We start from the raw sequence: 23,172 nt of genomic DNA on the forward strand, positions 1-23,172 counted from the left end.
CTTCTCTAGAGTTATGGGAAATGTAGTCGCCTTCTTCCCTAGGAAACGAAGCCAAGGGATCAAGACTTAAAGGAAATTTCGATAATTTCACTTCTTTAAAGATTGATTTAAATACATTTAATTAATAAAACCTGTATTCACAACATAACAGTCACACAAAAATATAATAAATCTTCCTCCCAATCAACATCAAGTGCCCAATGAGTTCCATTTAATTATTAAATTCCAATGTCTTAGGTTTTTTCTTCTTTAAATCTTAAATGACGGTGCCAGTCTGTGTGCGATTGACAATAAAATGACCGATTTGGGATCTGAGTCATAATATTCGAAGGGTTCATATGCACTAAGCGATATTTCCGTTTTTATTCTTTTTTTCTTGAATCATGTTTTTTGTGCGCTCAAATCAAACTGATGTTTGGTTGTACTAATAAGATATCCCATGTTTTTTTCTCCCACTGTGCAATCAAAGTAAAATCAATCAAACTGTTTTTTGTTTATTACATAAATTAAATTTAATCAATTAATTATTGTATGACCTCTCATTTAATCTGGAAAATACTCTCTATTCAAGATAAATAAGGTATATTGTAATCAATTGCCAATCTCCCTCGTACAGTAAGAAATCATATTTAGTTTCCTGTAATGTATTTTATTTTTTGTTAATTTGTTTTATAGGTTTCATGCATATTAATTTTCAATGTAATGTAACAATGTAACACTTGAACTTTGATCAATAAAGAAGAAGTTAAAAAATAATAATCTTGAATAAACCGGGGGGAAACAATCGTGACGTCATCACGTCACCTGCGCTCCGCTGCGTACGTTGAACGGCCACTCCTCCTCCTCCTGCAGACACTTCCGTGTTTTGGCCGCTGCAGCAGCCTCAACTGCTTCAGAGTCAGCTCTTTTGTTACAAACAGGAACTAACCAGCACTAAACTGAGACGAACTCGTGATTGAGAACTGATCTCAGCTCAGCGGTTTCCTCTGGTGACAGTCAGCTGATCGTGGCCAGGATATTGGACAAGCTTTGAGCTCTCCAGCCTGAGAACAAGAAGTACATTCATAGTTTTTTTAAACTGGCAGAAATGGCCACGAATCCACCAAAGTTAAGGACCAAGATTACTGCCAATGAACGGTGAGTAACAGGAAGATATTCTGATGGTCAGAGACAGAGGGATGAGAAAACACTTGTGTAGCCTGCTCTGTCTGATACTTCATTTCTTCATGTGTAAATCATTACAGGCTGCAAAACCTGAAGAATACCTTTGAGACAAAGTTTGGAGAAGCTCCTCTCTTCTATGCATATGCACCAGGACGGGTAAATCTAATAGGTAATGTCATTTTACATAGTAGGTCTTGGTTGACTTAGACAGTGGATTGTCAATTATAGTAGATTGAGCTTATGTTGCTTTACTTGCCCCAGATACAGTGAACCTCCAGCAACAAATAATATAATGAAAACAAAAAAGAATAGTAATGGAATGTAATTAAGTACTTTTACTTAAGTACGTTACAATTTTGAGGTATTGCACTTTACCTAAGTATTTCCATTTTCTGACACTTTACACTTCCACTCCACTAAATTCTGGAGGCGACTATTATAGTTTTTACCACGCTACATTTATTTGATAACTTTAGTTACTAGTTACTTTGCAGATTACATGCTGCATCAGAGCCAAAGCACTGCATTTTTAAATCAACTTTGACAATTGACAATCGTTCATTTATTTTCTTTTAAATACTTACAAAGACTTACTCATGTACCATTCATAGGGGTAATGTAATTAAAGTAATATTTAAACTTCAGATCTTCATTTTTTTTGCAAGTATGGCTTTCAGATACTAACTGAAAAGATTAAAAATATTTGGGGGAAGTATAATTTAATGGAGGTAAAATAACGTAATTAAAGGATGTTGAGTATCAGATATTTTAGCCCCAAAATTTGGTGCTTGTGCTGCTGTAGAATCCTTTTCATACATCGTTTTTGAATCAATGTTTTCATATTTGACAGGAGAGCATATCGATTACTGCGGCTATTCTGTTCTTCCGATGGCCATTGAACCAAATATCCTCGCAGCCGTCTCACTGAACACTTCAGGGACAATCACACTTGCCAACACAAACCCTCAATACAAGTAAGACTTGAACACCCATGATCAATGTTGACTATTTATTTACATTGTGCTTGTGTAACTAGTTCAGGAGCTTACAGTGCATGTAAGTTGTTGTCTCTGTTTCAGAGTGTTTGTCACTTTGTAGGGATTACTCCGTGTCCTGTTCAGAGGACATCGCCATCGACAGAGAGAATCCAAAGTGGCATTATTATTTTCTGTGTGGAGTGAAAGGTATCCAGGTAAGATATGTGTTTTGTGTATTAATATTCAGTGCTGTAAGTAAACGTCATTTACAATAATCGAATTAACCTTGCTGCTTTTGTTTTTTCTTCACAGGAGAAGTTTGGGATTGCTCAGTTGGCTGGGATGTCATGTGTCGTAGATGGAACCATTCCTCCGAGCTCGGGCCTGTCCAGCTCTAGTGCCTTAGTTTGTTGTGCCGGGCTCGTAACAATGGAGGCAAATCAGAAGTCCCTCTCCAAGGTACAATGATTTATAATTGAAGGATTTCATGTCAACACGCTCACATAGAGAAAACTGTTATATAAGTTAACAATGGTGGTAGTTGCCGGTTTCTATCCCTATTTGTTTGCTATGAAAACATGTTAAAATCAGCAAGATCCAGAATTTTTTTTAGGATCTGCATCAAATTGTACTCACTCGTAGACAGCGGTGACCTAAATATGCCAGATTTTTTTCCCATCAAGTTCCCTGAGAAATTAACTAAAATGTCCACAAAACGACCTGCCTTGTAATGTCAAAGGAAAGTGAGAAAAGATTCCTGGATCTGTCCCTTTATCTGGATCCACACCAAATTAATGGGATCTGTTCTGGGCTGAGACCCATCCTCCATCCAAGTTTCGTGGAAATCTGTTCAGTAGTTTTTGTGTAATCCTGCTGACAAACCAACCAACCAACCAAAAAACAGAACAAAGAAAAGGACATGGGTGAAAACATAACCTTTGCGCAGGAAAAATATGAATACCAACAAAAAAAAACTATTTGAGGAACAAATGTGACTCATAATGTTCTTCACTTTCTCTCCAGTGGTCAATATACAAGTATATTTGTCATTTTCAAATACTCTATTTATTTCTTTTCTCATTATCATCCTCTAGGTGGCGCTTGCTGAGCTATGTGCCAAATGTGAGCGCTATATTGGCACAGAGGGCGGGGGCATGGACCAGTCCATCTCATTCCTGGCAGAGAAGGGAACGGTATGTTTAGTGTTTAGTGCTGTTGATCAGGATCATATGGTCATCCAGTCTAATAAAACACCAAGTAAATGTCTAAAAGAAAGCAAGTTCCTACCACATAAGTAGTGATTTCAATAATGGTTTGTTGCTGATGAACCTTTTCTGTGTAGTTAACAGTCACCACTTGTGTCATGAGTTTTATTTTTTGTCTTTCAGGCCAAGCTGATAGAGTTCCAACCTCTGAGAGCCACTGATGTGAAGCTCCCTGATGGGGCTGTGTTTGTGATCTCCAACTGCTGTGTGGAGATGAACAAAGCTGCTTCTTCTCACTTCAACATCCGTGTGGTGGAGTGTCGCATCGCCACAAAGGTACGGTGATATTGTGCGCTGGCTTTCAACCTGATTCTGGAGTAGTGACGGATGATTTATGGAGGAAAAGTCTCTTTATAGAGATTTTTCAATGTTTGTTTGTACATTCATTACACTTCATATTGCATCTACATCCCATGATGTGAATCTTCTGTAGGCATCATTTGATTTAAGGGGTCAAACCCAAAACATTTTAATCAGTAAGATCTTGTGCTCTCTTGAGCCTGTCAAGATAAATAATTTGTTTATATACATGAGCAGAAATGTCAAACAGAAATGTTCTAAAATAGATTATCGTTATAGTTTTTTGAATATTACAATCAGACTTGATCTCAAACAAATACCTGTGAATATCAATATTATCAAAGTGGAGAGAATTTTTTAAAACATCATCAAACAGTTGTGTGTGAGTGACTCCATCAGAGCTGGTTAAAAACATGTCTTGGCGCGTGTGCCCTCAGATGCTGGCCCAGGCTCGGGGTCTGGACCCGAGCGGGTTGTTGAAGCTGGCCCAGGTTCAGACGGAGCTGAAGGCCTCCCTGGAGGAGATGCTGGCTCTGGTGGACGAGGTGTTGCATCCGGAGCCGTACAGCCGAGAGGAGATCTGCAAGGCGCTGGGCATTACCTCGGAGCAGTTTTCAACAGAGCTGCTGAGCGCCAACACCCAGCATGGTAAGAAACATCAAACAGCGACATCTGTGTATTCATAGCATTTACAATTTAAGATATAGAGTGTTTTAGACTTCTGGTCAGACTGAACAAAAATACCTTTTTAGCTTCTGGTAACCTGTGATAGGCATTTGTCATTTTTGACATTTAATTTATGAAACAAAATAAAAAATGATCAAAAAATGAATGAATAATTAAAATCATAGGTAGTTGCAGCCCCACGTTCTTTGACAAAGAAGTACAATATTCTGATATGAGTCAAAATATGATGATTCTGTTTTTCAGTGACACAAATGTCCAACTATATTCACCTGCTGTAGCGTAGAAAATGAATAGTAACCTGCCATTACTGAAGCTTTTCTTTCTTATGTGCAAACATCCTCTAACAAGCAACAAATGACTAATGAAAATACCATCAAATTCAACTCATTGAGGAATGTGTTAAAAAATACCATGATATTTAATTGGTTAGTTTCATCTAGCCCTATGTGAACATCAAGACAACCAAGCATAAAGTTTGGCAGGACCAGACAAACAGCACATCTGCCTCTTCTCTCTCTCAGAGATGCATTTCAAGCTGCACCAGCGAGCCAAGCACGTGTACGGTGAAGCTGCGCGGGTGCTCCAGTTCAAAAGTGTGTGCGACTCTGAACCTGCCGACTCCATACAGCTACTGGGAGACCTGATGAACCAGAGCCATGCGAGCTGCAGAGACCTGTATGAGTGCAGCTGCACTGAACTGGATCAGCTGGTGGACATCTGTCTGTGAGTAGTTTCACCTGCGTTGACCTCAAATGCTTTGTATATTTAGTGTTGGTTGGTCAGTAATAAATATGGCCCTGTATACTGTATACAGTGGATTTGGAAATATTGTCTTAACCATGATGAGATCTCAGTTTTTGACCTGACAGCATTACCATCCCTTCCAGATTCTATCCCTCATTCCTCCTAAATTGAATACAGACTTGACAGTTAATCTTATCTCTTGGTTGCAGGAAGTCGGGGGCTGTGGGCTCCCGGCTGACGGGAGCAGGTTGGGGCGGCTGTGCCGTCTCCATGGTTCCTGATGAGAAGGTGGAGTCCTTCTTAAAAGCAGTGAGGGAGGCCTACTACCTCCATGATCCACGCAGAGCAGCGATGGAAAAACAGAGTCTGTTTGTGTCACGGCCAGGTGGAGGAGCTGCAGTTTTACTCGAGGAGTGAAAGACATCAGGGATGTCTGTTTATACAGCTATCATATAGTCTTAAAAACATGGCTGTGGGGAAATAAATGACATTTTTTCACACTTTCACTTGAAACAGAGAGCACTAGCAAATCACAATGCAAAATGTCCACCTTACTTTGCTGTTTACTTTTACCTCTTTACTTATTACAGATTATTCTTGAATAATAAGGGCCAAAAATTCATTAACAGTGGTGAATTATTTCTTACAAAGGGAATATGCTTTTTGTGTTGAAACATGTTTATTAGAGTCATGAATGTTTGGTGGGTTTGTAATAAACTGATTTGTAAAAGAGGACAAATAAAACAACAATCATGTTTAATTTGTGCTGCTGTATGAAATACATCCATCCTTTTTTAATGTACATGATCACGATGCAGAAACAAGGGAGAAAAATCACAAAGAAATAAATAAAATATTTAAAAATAAATATTTTGTGGCTTCACATGTTTCCTCTGGCTGTGATAGAGTGTCGGTGTGAGCTATGGGGAAATCAAGCCCTGATTATAAGATCACATGCTGGGCTTGAGCTTCTCCACAGGATCAATTTTCACCTCATTAGAGAGTAGTGATGGTGGAGGCTTGAAGGTCTAAGGCACACGTTACTGTACTGAGACTGACTTTAACAAATGTCCACTGTACTCTGTACACTGTTTTACTCTGTATGTTTTATTCTTTTGATTATTAGAAGCAGCCGGCATCATGTTTGGTAATCACTCAAATGTTGCGCAGCAGCTGTACAATGTTTAAAGCATGGGAGAACTCTGTATTTTAAAGAGGCTAACAGATTTAAGCCATGCATTCTAGTTTTACACAGTTCTTTGAATAAACTCAGGCCAAAGAACCTTCAAATATCAGATAGAAATGCTGTATAATCTGTAACAGGAACCATCCAAGGCACAGCACAGGGAAAACAGTCATTCAGAGTGCGTTCAGTGTATTTAAATCAGTAACTAAGTTGTGCTTATCATCATATTCAGCAGCTTTACATCAGTATTTACAGAGACACTTGTATTTTAGCGCTTTGTAAGTTCAGACTAGAGTTTCAGTGCATAGGCTTCACAGATGGAAGTTATAAAAGTCTAACTTTGTTTTTGCTTGTCATTGTTATGTGTTTGTCACAGCTAAAGGTTCCTCTTAAGGTTCTGAAATGTCCCAACCTTTCTTTATTAATCATGAACGCCATTAAAATATATAATTGAATCATGGCACCAAGAACTTAAAGATTAAACTGGATCAGTTGACGCAGGACGGCAATTATTTCTTTAACTGTAGCAACTCATGCATAATATTGTCCTAAATGATACCTGCTGCTGTCAAGCTGAGTTTTCACAGTAAACAAATATGTTGCACGTTAAAGATTAAAAACTCTTCCTTGAGATAATCATACATGTCTCGACGAGCCTTTAACATTCAGTCCACATGATTCACACTAATAAAAAATGAGGTACGTCTGTGTTGTTGGATTTGAGCATAAATTCACTCAAATGAAGGACACTCATACCTTGTGCTTGGTATCCTGCAGTGAGTACCGTATCTGTCAGTGGAGTTCAGTCTCTGTGCTGTTGCTTCGGAGTCTGTTTTGCTCCGTCGCTGCTTTCATCAGAGATGCAGGACACTTCATTCTTTCTCTTCAACATGTTTTCTATCCAGTTTGAGCTGTGTGGCGTTCTTCCAGGGGAGCGAGCAGAAGACACTGTGCTCATCCTCATGTTTTTGCCCGAGGTGATCAGCTCTCCGTAGCCCTGTTGGTGGGAGAAGGCGTAGGCCGAGCGACGGGAGCTTGTCCTGCGTACTCGCCTCAGGTTCTGCCCCTGAGGTCCTTCCCTCTTTCTGGACTGTTGTAGATGACGAACCTGTCAAAATACAGCAGTGGGAGGAAAAGCTACTTTTTCTTTCCTTTTAATTTAGGTCAGTGAAAGTAGCAGTAAGAATACTCCATTACCAGTAAATGTTTTTTATATAAAATCCTGCTTAAAAGTAAGTAAAAATACATAAGTATTATTAGGAAAATGTACTTTAAGTATCAGAAGTAAAAGCATAAAGCACCCCCTGTGACTGATATATTATTACTACTACTGATGCATCAATGTGTAAGCAGCATTTTACCATTGTAGCTGCTTGAGGTGGAGCTAGTTTAAAAGTCTTTAACTGTATTTTATAAGCTGATCATCATTTTTTCCAAACTATACTTGACAAACTATACTTGACTAAATACATTTAGGTATTTTCCACAACCGGCATACAACCATGGGAGAAACGTTGATGAAGCGTTTACAAACACTGTAAATGCATTGACGTTATTGTACCTTATCTGTTAGAGTTGGGAAGAGGTCTACTCTCAGGAAGCTGACAGCTAAGCCGGGCACAACACACACCACAGTGGTGAGCAGAATCACCAACCACACGCTCAGCTCTGAGAGACAGTTACGTGCCGTGCCTGAAAAAACACAAATGTAAATTTATGTAGACTCAACTTCGATGCATCGGTTTTATTTCTTCACACAAACCCAACTGAGGCAAACTTACCTACAAATGGGAAATTACTTGTGAAGATGCCAAACATGCCGTCACTTTGCATAGCAAATAATATGGCGAAGTACACTGTGATGCTGCCCCATATGAAGAGCTGATTGATAGCTGTCCAGTAGTGTTTGTTGAGTCCAATCTGGGAACAGAAACATGCATCACAATCATCTGTCTCACCAACAGAGCTGTTTTTGTCTCCTTTGTTCCGTTTATACTCTTACCTGAACGCTTACGACAATGACCAAGGATGTTGCTATGGTGACAGCAAACGCTTGTTGGTCCTCTTTTATCATGGCAGAGAAGGCTCCGTAAGGAATGAAGAAGAGCAGGAACGAGGTGCCCATCCCCTGCAGCGTGCACAGGAAAAACTGGCGCTTGTTGAAGAGGAGGTTCTGCTGGCCGGGTTTGTACAGGCACGGGTAGCGAAGGCTGTTCCGGTCATCAACATCCTTCAAGAAAACAGAGACATCGTGAGTGTTCTGGGATTTGTTATATTATGATATATTGGTAGAAGTAGTGAAGGAAGTGCTTGATGTTAGTTTTTGGAAAATGTAGTATATGATATCATATACTGATGAGGGTTGATCAGGTTAGGGGTTCCAGTCACACATGCTGTAAGTTAAATTTACAGTCCTACCAACCAGAGATGTGAACTTGAATGATAATGTGAGTTGTATTCGGGTCGAGTCCAGTCCAGTCCAGTCAAGTCAAGTCACTGTTTTTATGATTTGCAACTTGACTTGAGAGAAAATAAACGACTTGAGACTCAATTTAGACTTGGAAGAGACTTGACTGTTGATGTCTGTGTTAATTTTATGTTGTCAGTTTAGTTTTAATGTTTTTTGGAGTCTTGTTCTCAGCATTTTATTGTTCACAAATAATAGGGAGGAAATATTTTTTGGAATGGAGAAGAAATAAGCAAATAAATTGTGATAAAGTTATTCGTTTTTTGATTTATTACATTTCTTTCACTGAATATCGAATACATAACTATAATACAAATTAAATGCTTTGTCATACCTCTTGTTACAACAGGTTAGATGAATTGGTCAATACTATCATTATTAGACAGGTACTAACCTCGTCTTTTCTCTTTGTAAAGACTGGATACTTGACTTGAGTCAGATGTCTGGTACAAACTGTAGGGTTAGATATTAAGATATCTTTGGGGAGTTTATTAATCATGACATGTTAAAGAGGTCTACAGTGATGAGATATTCACCTGTATGACTTGACAGTATCTTGAAAAGAAAAACAAAAAGTAACATATAAGATGGCTTCTGGAAAGGTAAATGGACTTAAGTCCAAAATTAGAAATAAAGAGTTTCTTTAAAAAGATATACGTCAGTGCTTTATTTAACAGTATTACCTGATCAAAAAGTCCCATTGCCAGGACTGGTAGAGACGTGTAGACTATATTGAAGAGGGTGATAAACCACTGGTCATACACAGTCTGTGGAAAGACAACAGATACATACATGATTAAAAAACTGTGAGGCGGTTTGTGCTCTTTAATCCCGGCTTTTCTAAAGAAAGTGTTAGCTGTGTGTAGCCAAAATCATCAGCCCCATTTCATAGTGAAGTTGCCTGCAAACTGACAGTAGATAAGGCTCTTAAGATGCAAAAAGATGCAATAAGAATGAAGAATAATTTTATTTCCTGTGCAAAAGGTGAAATACGTGAAAAAATGTGTATTTCAGTTCAAATAATCAGAAATTCGACTAAGGCAATGACCATCAGGAAAAAGGAGATAAGAGCCAATCAACTGTTTTTCAGTTTTTTTCTATGAAATGGGATTGTTGATGTACATGGTTAATAAATAAATAATAATAAAATGTATCTCCTTAGCGCTGTTTAAAACCAGATTTACAAGGGGCTACATGGGCAATAATAATGAATCATAAAACAAAAAAAAACAGTAAAAACATGGAAATCAAGAGCAATAAACAAGTATGATGAACAAAATATAGTTTATCTATCTTTTCAGCTCAGCATTAAAAGGAGAAACTCAAGATATCATACAGCTCTGCTTACATATCACAGTATTCTTACCTGAGCTGAGAAACCACAGAAGAAGCCGTACCAGAAGTGAACCAGTGTGAAGGCAAAGTTCTTGTAGAAGAAGTAGCACAGGAAGTTGCACATGCGGAAGTAGGACCAGCGGCCATGCACCAGGAGGAGCCGCTGCAGGTACCGAAACTGAGCGAAGGAGTAATCTGAGGCCAGAACAGCCTGCATCCCCTCCTGACCGCTGATACCCACACCGATGTGAGCAGCTGAGGAAGAAACACAATGAAATGAAATGAAAAATATTAACCATCATTGAATAATTACTGAAATATTCACCATATTAAAAATGACAAATCTAAATGTCACTTTAAAATTGGTTGATTCTTTTAATCCAAGTTAACAGCTTTATTTTGTAGTCTGATGATTTGAGAAACACACAAATATCTGTAACTCAAACGTATCTGTGAATATACAATGGGTGGTCAAAAAAACTGATCAGGCTTTAGCATGAGTAAATTGTCTTGAACGGTCAGGTACAGCTGCAGCACGGCATACCATAAGCTGACAGAGCTTGCACAAACTTACACAGTCAGATAAAGGATCAATGAGTCAGGCAGATGAGACTTGACATATTCAGCTAAACGACTCCAACAATATCTATGCTACTCAGGGAAGGAGAGGGGGTATGGGAAGTTAAGAAGTCACCTATGTGTATAGGTATATGTGTTGTTGGAAAATGAGAAGCAATGCTCTGTGACTCAAATGTAATGGTAATACGTGACTCGGATGCTTCATGCTGCTGTTCCCAAAGTTGCTGTTTCAGTGTGTCATCTTACCCTTAAGTGGATGAAGAAGACCCATCAATCCCGAGACTTACTCTTGATCATGCTGACGTCATTGGCTCCATCTCCAATAGCCAAGGTGACGGCCCTCTTGTGCCTCTTCACCAGCTCCACCACCTGGGCTTTCTGCATCGGAGTGACCCGGCAGCAGATGACTGTTTTACACAAACAGGCCACGTCGAGCAGGATGTGCTCCAGCAGCGGCTCCAGAGCGTGAGCCTGCGGTGAAACCACATACCTCACACCTGTTAAACCTCATCATTACCATGACATAACAACTCCCTGCAGAGGCGACACCAAGCAACAACTCACTGTAACATTTCCACCGACTTGTTGTGCATCATACACATGACTCGAGGCGCAGCTCCTCTGTGAGGAAATGGATCTTAATGAAAACCTGTAATAGAGCCAAGGGCCCCCAGTGGCACAGCAGCTCTCTGCTCATTACAGACTCAGCACAGTCAGCATCACACACGGAGCTGCCAGAGTCAGCAGCGGCATCACAACAACCATTTAACAAAATACAACCTGCAGGCATCAGGGTCAAAATAAAAACAAGCAAAACAGAAGATAGATTTATTTTTCCAACGAAGGAAAGTGCTAGAGAATGTTACATGTTTGAGTATCTTACCAAGCTGTGTCCATTGATGACTAATGCGTACTCTGCGATGATGGTTTCTTCAAACACAGAGTCATGGAGAAAAATATCTGTCTTCTCAACATCGCCTGTACTGCCAACTTGACTCAGGCCCAGAATGTGCTCTTTTGCGCTCCTGAGGACAGAGAAGCTAGAGTTAAGACACGCTTTATTAAAGAAAAATATGCAGGTCTGATGTGTCTGATATGGCTCACCACATTAAAAATCTTAAAATATCACATATTCCTTCTCTGTCATTAAAGAATCCAGAATATATGAATATGACAAAAAAGTGCTTGACTGTGAAGTCCATTCTCAGTGTATGTGCACTGGAGGCTTCAAGTTTCCACGCTGTATTGAATATTAGGATGAGTCACATATTCCAACTTATCCCCACAGCGCTGGATAAAGGTCAGACTGAAGCATTTCTCATTCTGTTATGTGGAGAAATACGCTCTGGCTTGTTTATACTTGTTTATACTTCTAAATCACAATTGTCTTGGACGCAGCTAAACCCAGGATACTGCGATGAAACACCAGCACAATAGTGTCGGGGGCAGTGTTGTTCAGTTTAACTCTGCATATACTTCTTTCTACACAGTGAAGCTCAAACATTCAACTGTAGGAACAAGAAGAAAATGTGTTTTTGTCTGAATGACAGAATTGTCTGAATCAGCTGGATACAATAATACTTAAAGGCACTGAAATTTCAAGATTTTATACTCTAAGATTTTCAGTTTCAGTTGTTCTGAGAATATCGACTGTTGTGTGAGTGGCGGTGAAAGTACAGAGATCATTGTGTCACCTGAGCTGCTGCTGCACCTCCTGCACTGTGTGCCCAGAGATAACAAACACCTCATTCATGTCGTCTCGCAGCATGTTACAGGAGTAGCCGATGTTCATCGCTGTTTCTGAAATGTTTTAAACAGTTTACATCTCCGTAGTTTTTCACAGTATCAGTTTTTCTGGTCAAAGACAAATAAGGTGAACTATCTTACCTAGTTTGTCTCCTGTGAGAACCCAGATCTTGATGTCGGCTAGATTTAGACAGGCGATAGTTTCTGGGACTCCTTCTTGCAGTTTGTCCTCAATTGCTGTGGCTCCTAGAAGCTTCAACAAGAATTGCAGTTAGTCTGCAGGGGTTAAATGAGTTTGAACGCCTCATGAATCTAAACAAAAGGAGGTCAATGTTACCTTCAAGCCCTGCTCGATCTCCTCGTAGAGAGCCCCCAGCTGATCCTCGCGGTTCTCAATTACGGTGCTGGCGAACAGAAGCTTCTTCATCCAAACTTCGAAATCATCTTCATCAAGATCTTTGTAAGCCAGAGCTAATGTTCGAAGCCCTTCTCCAGCAAATTCCTGTAGAAGAAAATTATCAGAAGGCAAACACCCATAACAGCTGCAGTGTGCAGCGAAACAATGGCACTGTAGGTGAACATGTGTTCATAGAGGCACTAATACAATCCAGCTAAGCAACGTGTACGTATTTGGTAACTTTGGTTTGGGGTTTTAATTGATTTTTATTAGACTATAAATACAGATGCTTAAATATACATTATGCAGGATTTTTCTGAATAAAAATGTACAGACTCATACAAAAGTAATCCCTCCAAATCCTCTTTGACCCATTAGAAGTGCAGGCATTATGTGTATCTGCAGAGACTCTACCTTCTGAGAGTATATTCTTAGTCTTCTGCTGTGTTCGGGAAGTTTCTGGTTGTCAACCTTTGGGAAATGTTGTCTAGCCTACAGTCAATAACAGCGCTAACTTCATGACTCAGTGATAACATAGTTTCCATTTCTCTTCTCTGCTTTGAGTCTGTCATAAAGAGCTGCAAGTCTGTGTGTCTGTTTGACCGAGGGCTGGGTGAGCAACACACACATACACTGCGGCAGCATTCCAACAAAATCTTGAGGATGATGTGGAGGTGAGTGTGCGTTTATTTGTGCTTCAGAACATAACCGCGATGAAACAATCATTTTTTTTTTTTCTGTTCACTGTTTGTTCTCGCCAATGCCAATCCCTCTCTTTATTCACTCTCTAGCTCACTCGACCAAGGCCGCTCTCTTTCTGCCAGTCTTGCCCTTTAAATGTATAGTGCGCTTGAGTCTGAACACTTACACTGAGGTGTTCTGAGGTAGTGTACATGAAGTCTTCACTGGATGGATCCAGACGATCGAAGATAACAGTGTCAGCTCCTTTAGAGTAGAGTTTAATCTGGCCCTGTGGATTTCTCACTATGAAAACACAACCAGAGAGCACAGCGTTACTTTTTTGCTCAAACTCGTCCTGCATACACACAACTAATACACCAGAAGCATGCACACAGAGACAGTTTACTTCATGCTATTCTAAGAAAAATGAAGATTTATCACTAATAGTCAGAGTTCTCACTAATAATGTTAAATATGAAGTCAGGCTTGCTGTTGGGTATTTTGATACATGCAGTAAACTTCTAAATAATGAATGTAGACATGGTGTCATGTTGATTACTTGAAAGCTAAATGGAGCATTGCTGTTATAAGTGAAGACCTAACCAATGACACTCATTCTCTTGCGCACGTTGTTGAAGTCCAGTATGGCCAGCAGCTGGTAGGTGACAGCTCGTCCCATCTCACACAGTGTGATGGTCTCGGGGGTTCGGGCCCGGAAGACAAACCCAAAGTTTCTTGCTGCAGTGACCAAGGCTCCCTCGTCAGGTGACTGGGCCTGGTACACCAAATGTCCTTCATGTTAACAGAAACATCAATCAGAACCACTTTTATAAACTCAGTTATTTCTGGTGCTACAACTGGATCATGTGCACAGTTTACCTTCACTCTTCTCCTCTGGCATGACAGTGTGACACAGAGCCAGCAGTCTGAAGAACTCCTGCACTGCAGGATCCTCCAGTTTAATGGCTTCAACCAGGGTGCTGTCGTAAAACTTAAACCTTCTGTCACACAGAGGGTTGAAGGAAAAGTCCACGCAGGCTGTTTTCTGAAGACCAATGTTATTATTAGTGTTTTTACAGAGTTAAGAATTTGCGCTTGTTTAGCTTGACTTACTTCTGTTATTTCCACCTTCTGGTCAAATTCATTATAGACATCACCTGAGAAAGAAAAAGATAAAAAATTACTTAAATATCGTGTGAAACATTACAGAAATATAACTCTGTCCAATCCAAAATGCAGTCCTAGTTATAGTATTCAAGTTTTTAAAGAGTTACAGAAAGCTCCATACCATACGTCTGTCCGTTAATGGAGCACTTGCTGAACACCATGATGTTCTGGGTGAGGGTGCCCGTCTTGTCGGAGAAGATGAACTCAACCTGACCCAGCTCCTCGTTCAGGGTGGTGGTGCGAGCTTCTGCCACAGTGTCCGTCTGACTGTGGTACATCTTCCGGTCCCAGTTAATGAAGTAGCTGTGACCGAGCCGCAGAACCTCCACGCTGAAGGAAAGCATTTTATTGTACATCACTTTGAACCATAGATTGAAAAAAGTGACTTGTTGATAAGAAACAGTGGTTAATTTTTTAACCTTGTGTTTGCTGTATTTCCTTACCTGACATAAAGTGAAATGGGCACAACAGTGTTGAGGATGATGATGTAGGACCAGAAGGCGAGGAAGCCAGAGAAAACAGCACTGCTCTGAGACTCATCCCACGGCAGAAACACCTGGAAGTTTCTGCCAATCCAGCTCTCCCAGACGGTGTTTCCAATGGCCAAAACGACTCCCATACAAATGAGGAAGGCAAAGATCTGAAATACAGATCATCATTTTATGTTCACTTTGAAAAAATATGCCTATTAAATCAGTTTATTTTTTATAGAAATAAAACGATTGTTATGTATATAATATAATATAACATTTGTGAAATAAAGGCAGAAAAATAGCTTACCCACAAGACCAAAGTGTTCATCAGTCTGTCAATACTTGTCCTTTTAAATGTCGTCCTTCCGCAGTTCTGCATCAGTTTGGTTTGCAACCCTGTTGAATGGAAACAAGTATTAGTGTTGAAAGAACATTAACGGGTTTATGAGCTGGTCGGAGAAAAAGAAGGAACATTATACGCGGCTAATGGATGAGGAGAATCGTACCAGCAAAGATAACAATTCCAAAGCACCACTCAGTGTTTCTGAGCACACAGCCTCGCAGCAGCATGTTGTCATTATCCAGGGGGTACTTATTGTCTCTCCAGTATAAGGTTCCCGTAAATTTATCCAGCTTGTTGTTTGGTGGTTCACAAATGACTTCCCCTGGGGAGGAAAGCAAAGGCAGCCTTACCAACATCAGCCATCAGTCTTAGAGAAACTTCACAGACGTGCACAACAAAATACTCATCTCACCATCAAAGTCCATCAGTTTTGTAATATCTCCCAAATCAGAGGTGACGGTTAAAGCCTGACGAACTTTCAGATTCGTCTCTCTGTTAGGGCAGAAATAGAAAAACTATAATGACATAAAAACAGAGAAATATTCCACAGGAAACGATGTTTTAGTCACATTAAACTACAAGAATCATAATCTCATGTGATGATGATGTGTTTAATGGCAGTTTAGATTTTCTCCAGTTTTACTTCACACAACGAGTGAAGCACTTACCCATCCAGCTCTGCGGTCTCTATATAGCACAGTCCATAGGGCTCACTACTACAGAGAAGGAGGATGTCTGCCTGTGTGTAAAACCAATATGAAACCCTCAGTGGTGAGAAAAAGCAATAAATCAATCTCTGCACCACTGAACCTGTGAGAGCACTCTGCAGCTTCTAAATCTCCCAGAGGAAATCTTTAACTGCTAACCTTTGCTGACTATTTTCTCTCTTATGTGTGAACAAGACAGACATAATCGAACGAAGGCTGCAAAAACTGAAAAAGTCACTCTACTCTCAATGAATCATAATCCATCACAACAGAGCAGTTTACTCACAGCAACAAACTGATTATTCTCTAGTTTGATGATGTCTCCCACGCGAACGTTCATCCATTTTTCATTCTGCAAACTTTAAAATTCATAATTAAACCACATAAATGTCCTAGAACATACAATATATAATCATTTGCAAATGTGATTTGGCTTTACAGCAGTTACACAAACCATCTACAAGTGAAAGACAGAGCAAAGTGATGAAGTACCTTCCCCTGATGAGAACCTGAGACTGGCGGTTGTTGACTTGCTGATCGCTCTTATATCTAAACTGAAAGTTAGACAGCCCAGTCACCAGGATATAATGTTAACAGTTAATGTTTCTGTTAATGTTTCTTTGACCTAAACAAACATCAAATTGCAACATAAAGAAAAGGTTTTAACTTATCTCTGATTTTGCAGAAACGTACTTAGATAACATTTATTCTGATTGGATTGAATTTAAAAAAACATTTTTAGCATGCAAGACAAAAGAGCAGCATTCAGAAGAGCTGTAAAAAGCTGAACTAACATAGTCATCTGTGGCATCCTTGACAGCCGTGATCAGCAGCACCAACACCAAAGGCACGATGGTTGTGAACCAGGACAGAGAGGAAATCTCTGGAATTAACTGCGTGGAAAGAAAAGCAGGTTAGCCTACTCAAAAAACTACATCATTAAAGCAAATACATGCCCACAAACACAGTTTCTCCTACCTGCAGTATCAACAGCACTAAGAAATAACCATTTGCCACCCTCTGGAACTGCTCGAACAAGTTGATGGGCAGGAAGGTGAAGACGTTGTACTTTGAGGTTTTGATGTGATTGTCCTGAAGAACCACACAGTTAGAAGTTGATGAAATGCTAAAGACTACACATGTGGGTAAAGCAGCTGAATGTAACTTTAAGGTCTACTCACAGCATAACAGAACTTGTCATTGTAGTCCCAAGCATTGGCTTTCACATGGCGCTCTTTCTCTACATACAGAGAACACATGGTCATTATTGGGAGACAAGTTGATAAAATTACACATAAATAAAAAAAAAAAAAGAAAAGCTTAATTCCTTGATGTTTTTGTCCTCTTCTGACTTAGTTCTGCAACTAGCTGTCAAATTCACCATGTAACTACAACTCCATGAACTTGAAGGGACTGCTGGTACACAGCTCTCTCTCCAGTCGAACAGCAGAAACAGCAGCACAGTACAGTGGTGCAGCATTAAAGGATAAGTTCACCTAAAAATGACAATTGAGTCACTTCTCACCTTCGTGCTAATGGAAAGTCAGGTGAAGTTTCATAGTTCACAAAACATTTCTGGAGCTTCACAGCAAAAGAGCATTGCAGTATTCTCGTGAACAGCTGAAGAAGATGGGGACTTATTTTAAAATGGGAAAAAAAAACCTAAAATGTTGTTCAGTGTAATCCAAGTCTGCAGAATCCCAGTAGGGTTGGGCCAATTTAAGAATTTTCAAACCGGTTTGATATAAGGCGTAAGAGCGGAGCAGAGAGGCAAAACCGACTTTCACCACTAGATGTTGCACGAGGCTCAGCCGCTCCCAAGAGGAACATAATGAGTGCCGATGAATGAGAGTGTAGCAGCACCACAGTGCATCAGGTCGACTGCAACAAGTCATTTTTTCATTTCTCACAAAATTATTCAACTTAACTCATCTTCTTTTAAAGTTTAATGATCAAAATGGCAAAGCCAAAAGCGTTACGCTCACCCTGAGACTTGATCGCGCATCGGGGGTGTCCCCATCTACATCAGTTGTTTAGCAGAATGCAACGCTGTTTTGCTTACGAAACTTCACCCAACTTTTCATCATCATGAGGCTGAATAGATAATGACGATGATGATCATTTTTTGGGTGAACTGCTCCTTTAATCAGTTTTGATTTACGTAGGCCTAAGGAGATTTACAGATGCACAATCTTAGTATCAGTACTTGTGAGGGGACATACCACTAAATCTAAAGTTTATCCAGGTGTTGTGAATTTGTCAGCTCATTTTAAAATAGCAGTGTTTACATTTGGGGGACATTTTGAATTTCTTTGTACCACTGCAGTACAGTTTAGGGGTTTTCTTTAGTTCACTGAAGCACTTTGAGCCATGTTGCCAAGCGTAGCAGCTTTGCAATTAAAGTATACAGTCAGGGGGTGAAGTCAGAGTCCTCAGAAGGTCTCAGCAGAAACAATGCATGCTGAATTTTAATTTTCTTGAGAGATGGCTCCTTCTTCTCCTCTGTCTTTATCATATACAATGAAAATAAGTCCCCACCGCTTCATTACAGTTTATGGAAATGTGAGAGACTTTGGTATTAATTAGGATGAGAAAATGAGGTGAGTAGGGATCAGCGTATTCCCTTATTTCCACATCACCTGATCTCCACACCCACCTGCACACCTGCTCCCTCATTAGCTCCTCGGCACATTTACAGTACCTCCCCTCTTGCTTCCTGACAGATTGTCTATTGTGCCATCGGAGCTGCAGCGGCCCACTTTTGTTTTATCTTTTCTCTTTACTGCCTGCCTGTTCTGGTTGTGTTCTGACTGCCTACAGTACAGCTGTGAACCGTCATTTGAGCAAACTGATACTACACGTTTACCTTAAATGCTTATGTGAGTCCACAACCTGTTTTACTGACTCTCAGACGCAGGACAATTTGGTTCTTGACTTGAGTAATATATTTGTTATTTCCTCTCGTCCTCTTCCAATTTCAGTGTCTCCCTCTTGGGCACTTATTTCAACAGACTGAGATTATTGCCTATTTCCCATTTCCTGGTGCAATCTTGTATTACACTTTCATTAAGTGAAGGGATTCACAAGAGACGGATTTGAAAAACAATGTTCAAAAATAAAGAAACATTACATATATTTTGAATCAAGCTCCAAAAACACTGGATCTTACGTTTTCCATCGATGCAACTTGATATTGTCTTTCATTAAACCGCCCCTGCCTCCCAAATGCTCACTTATTGCCTGTAGGCTTTCTAAAAAATGTAAGTCTCAAGCCAAAACTAAATTACTGTTAAAATTAAACGCTCACCAAAACCCATTACTGAGAACTTACAGAGCCGTTTCGCATATCAGCTAGGTCACAGAAGTGACATATATATTTTACAATTTGTATGAAAAACTGTGACTTTCTTAACTTGCAAATTATCTTTTAAATTGACAAAAAACATATGTGTGATTCATGGCACGATTCAAACGGGATCGGAAATGTATTTGTCTCTGATGATCGACTACTGTACACATTTTTCCAAAATAAGGTCCCATGGCGGACACCGGAAGGCCTCCTCTCTATGGATTTGATATCATATAAACTATAAGAGTGTGAGCCTGACCCTTCTGAACTGAAGACTTAATTACAACTTTGGCATTCATCTCACGGCTCTTACGTCAAGGTTCATTATCATGCTCCGACGTGCTTTATAAAAGTGAAGATTTTCACTCGCAAACAACACAATAAACACCGGTCACCTGCAAGATGATGAAACCATTTATCAAAGCACTCTAAACTTCCTGCACAGAGCAATGCCTGCAGGAGCACTCTGCTGGATCTGCTGTTTCCAAATGAGGTTAAATCATTGTTGAATTATGCATAACACACATGCACAGAGCTGCAACAGGATAGACCTTCCCACACAACAGACTGGCCTCGTCCTGCTATCAGTTACTATGACAATTAATTATTAAGAAAGCCTTTTGTTGTTCAAAGACTTTGGTCTACTTACACATTTAATTAGAAGACGTGTAAATGCAATAATGTCTTTGTAGTACAGCACCAAGTTATCGCCGTCTTTTAACAGACTTTTTTCTGGAGGAGCTTTTTATTTCAGCAAACTATTGATTCACAATAATTCAGAGCATATTTCTCCAGAGTCTAACATTGATCCAGGAAGCTTTCAGATGAGTGTCAGAAGCTACGGGAAATGTTTCTGCCCAAAAGGAAGACTACAGACTGTCTTTAATCTACTTGAAAATTGGAAACATCTGAGTCCGTTCCTGCAAGCTCAAGGTCACCTCCATCTGTGTGTGAGGCAGATACTGATTACAGGATGCTTCAGGTGACACACACATGCACACACATTAACAACACGCATGTCCAGAGAGACAGAGACTACTGTGTCATTGTATCTCTCTAAACCAGAGCACTGCACCAGGATAGGATCATTTACACAATTCAAACCTGCAACACCTTACCCTCCACACCAAACAGATTTTTTTCTGTTGTTTCATCATTTTAGAAGTAGAAAAAAAAAAATTCTTACCAATGTGAGTATTTCTCCTCCAGAATGCCATCTTCCCCGGGGACCTCCTGAGAGTTTCCCTAAGTGACATGAAGAAATATGAGGTGGTAACTAATAAATTGGTACATTTACTCAAGTAGACTCACCTACATATTTAAATTTCATGCTTCTTTGTACTTATATATGTATTTATTTATCTATCATTAATCATTCTATTATGTTTTGTCAACATTTAAATGTACAATATGTAGCTTCTGCAACCAGGGGGCTCTCTATCAAAACAAAACAAAAGATGTTCGCTGAGTGGTGAGGGCCTCGTGGAGCGGGGGAGCAAGAGCCGCCGCTCATGTGCTTAGAGCCGGTTAGAGATTCTGGATCAGAGCCAGACCCTCTGGAGAATAAACACCTGGAGTCACTTCGGATTCTGCTCTGATCCAGAGCTGTTCACTGACGGGAGGAGAGCTCAGACATTATTTTTGACTATTGGGATTGAATTTTAATGACAATGTTTCGGTACACACCTATTTAAGATGGTCTCCCCTATTGTCTTGTAAAATAATCTGATGAAGTTCTTTGTACCGAAACGTCATTATTAAAATGAATTTCAAGTGAGGTGAACAGCGTGCAGGAGTTGTTTTTTTTCTCCTGATTTTGTCAGCCAATGGTCTTCTACACACCTGTCGATCCACAGGTGTGTGCTGTTGCCCACAAACGTTATCTTATCGCTAATGTACAATAAAGTCAATTGGGCAGGCGATAAACTCTGCTTGAGTAACGCAATTAAACACTAATGTTCCTGCTGCCATCAAACCACCATTAAACAACCATGTGACTCAGGCACAAATGTTGACAGATGAGGCAATGTTTTGGTAAAGTTGGTTAAGTTTTATTGGTGTTAAGTTTAGTCTCGCTCAGCCACATGAAATGCACTGTTACCTTTAGGACACTGACGGATTTCTCTGGATTTGAACATTGTTGGAAACACTTGGAATAATGTAAGTACACAACTCAACAAAATATAATACAAAGGTCAAGTCCCTTTTTTGACATTTTAATGCAGAATTGCTACATAATATATCTTTAAATAAAGGATGTGAATATTTCTGGAATAAACCATCATTTACCATCTACAATAAAAAGTGTGAAGCTGCAGCGGGGACACGAAGTGAATGAGGAGGATTGAGTCAGTGTGAGCATTACATTTCATCATTATTTACTGAATTCATTATTAATCCATCATTACTATATATCCTATTGTGTTTTGTCAGCAACCATTACATGTAGCATTACATGCAGCTATGCTTTGGTGTCACATCTGAGGCAGCCACACACAAAGCAGAGTGGTGTCTTGTTTCTTTTCTGTTCAGAGGAGCAACTTAATTTAAACTCTTGCTGTGTAAGCAGCTGCGTCCCCAGTGAACAGCGTCTCCTTAGCAGAAGATCCCAGGTGAGCAAAACAACCCCTAAACAAGGTGTGTAGTAGCATGTAGTCCTTTACGTGTTAAATACAGTATGTAATGTAGGGTTTTCTTTATGTTTCTTACCTTGCACAAGTTTGTCACAGGCGCAGTCTTGTGTTGTCGCCATGTATCCTGTCGTTCAGTGGCGATCATTTATTTCCAAGCATCATATTTATCCGCAGTAGAAGCTGTCATCCTCCTCCTAAGTAAAACAAAACAAACAAGTATCACCAGGCATGGGTGGACTGATGCAGGTGCTGCGGTGAGTAAGAAGACTGCAGACGGTGTAGACTGTGAAGGCGGTGCAGGCAGGCAACAAGAAGCAATCAGGCTGTTCAGAGAGAGAGAGATACACTGATGACTGCTCACCAACATGGAGCTGAGGCTGCGGGAGCGTGCGTGCGTGCGTGCGTGTGTGTGTGTGTGCTGCAGTCACATCTCTCTCTGACTAATCACGCTTTTCTGAGGAGCACTAAATAAATACTTAAGTGATGAAATGCAGGTTACATTTATATAAAAAACAATCAAAAAACTATATTAAAACTAAACAGCATTTTTATGGGTTAGCAAATAGAGTGGTGTAGTAATAAGTCCTAAAACCCGGAAGTCAGTTAGCATTTTTCGCACTTCCGGTTCCCTGTCTCAAAGTCAATTAGTTTTTTGAATTGGTTTTCGGCTAAATGCCTGAAATAAGGTGTGTGGTGACCACAGGCGCAAGATTTTTGCGTATTTTGTTCTAGGACATAAAAAAGAAATCATTAAATGTCACACAAATGAATTATAAAGCTTTAAAAACGGAGGTTGCTAACAAGTGGCTAAATGAGACTATACAAAATGCTTAAGCATTATCCAAAATAATTCAAAAAATAATTCAAAAATCTCATAGGGTTTTTTGGGCCATGCTAACTTCCGGGATAGCCTACAAAAATACGTCATCCCACAGCACTCTAATTACTTAAGACATGAGATGTAATGTGATG

At 39.8% G+C, this 23,172-nt stretch overlaps 2 protein-coding genes across 2 annotated transcripts; one reads left to right on the forward strand and one right to left on the reverse strand.

Moving 5' to 3' along the window:
- Window positions 1-1,006: 1,006 nt before the first annotated feature.
- galk2 (galactokinase 2) lies at window positions 1,007-5,673 on the forward strand. The gene is made up of 10 exons (XM_073472122.1): window positions 1,007-1,137; window positions 1,245-1,333; window positions 2,015-2,138; window positions 2,263-2,356; window positions 2,454-2,600; window positions 3,236-3,334; window positions 3,530-3,682; window positions 4,144-4,354; window positions 4,915-5,116; window positions 5,347-5,673. The coding sequence occupies exons 1-10, from the start codon at window positions 1,088-1,090 to the stop codon at window positions 5,552-5,554; spliced, it is 1,377 nt and encodes a 458-aa protein (XP_073328223.1). The 5' UTR covers window positions 1,007-1,087; the 3' UTR covers window positions 5,555-5,673.
- A 1,452-nt stretch (window positions 5,674-7,125) lies between these two features.
- atp8b4 (ATPase phospholipid transporting 8B4) lies at window positions 7,126-20,796 on the reverse strand. The gene is made up of 27 exons (XM_073471818.1): window positions 20,754-20,796; window positions 17,400-17,458; window positions 17,197-17,310; window positions 17,013-17,111; window positions 16,711-16,772; window positions 16,505-16,577; window positions 16,180-16,250; window positions 15,924-16,003; window positions 15,675-15,833; window positions 15,476-15,564; window positions 15,139-15,335; window positions 14,817-15,025; window positions 14,642-14,685; window positions 14,408-14,573; window positions 14,132-14,320; window positions 13,716-13,831; window positions 12,788-12,952; window positions 12,592-12,703; window positions 12,399-12,504; window positions 11,588-11,729; window positions 10,992-11,175; window positions 10,157-10,380; window positions 9,474-9,557; window positions 8,326-8,553; window positions 8,105-8,243; window positions 7,885-8,015; window positions 7,126-7,431 (listed from the first exon to the last, which is right to left on the reverse strand). Exons 1-27 carry the CDS (start codon window positions 20,782-20,784, stop codon window positions 7,126-7,128), a joined length of 3,579 nt encoding a protein of 1,192 aa, XP_073327919.1. The 5' UTR covers window positions 20,785-20,796.
- Window positions 20,797-23,172: the final 2,376 nt, after the last annotated feature.

This window comes from Pagrus major, chromosome 8 (assembly GCF_040436345.1).
Source record: "Pagrus major chromosome 8, Pma_NU_1.0".
Lineage (NCBI taxonomy): Eukaryota > Metazoa > Chordata > Actinopteri > Spariformes > Sparidae > Pagrus > Pagrus major.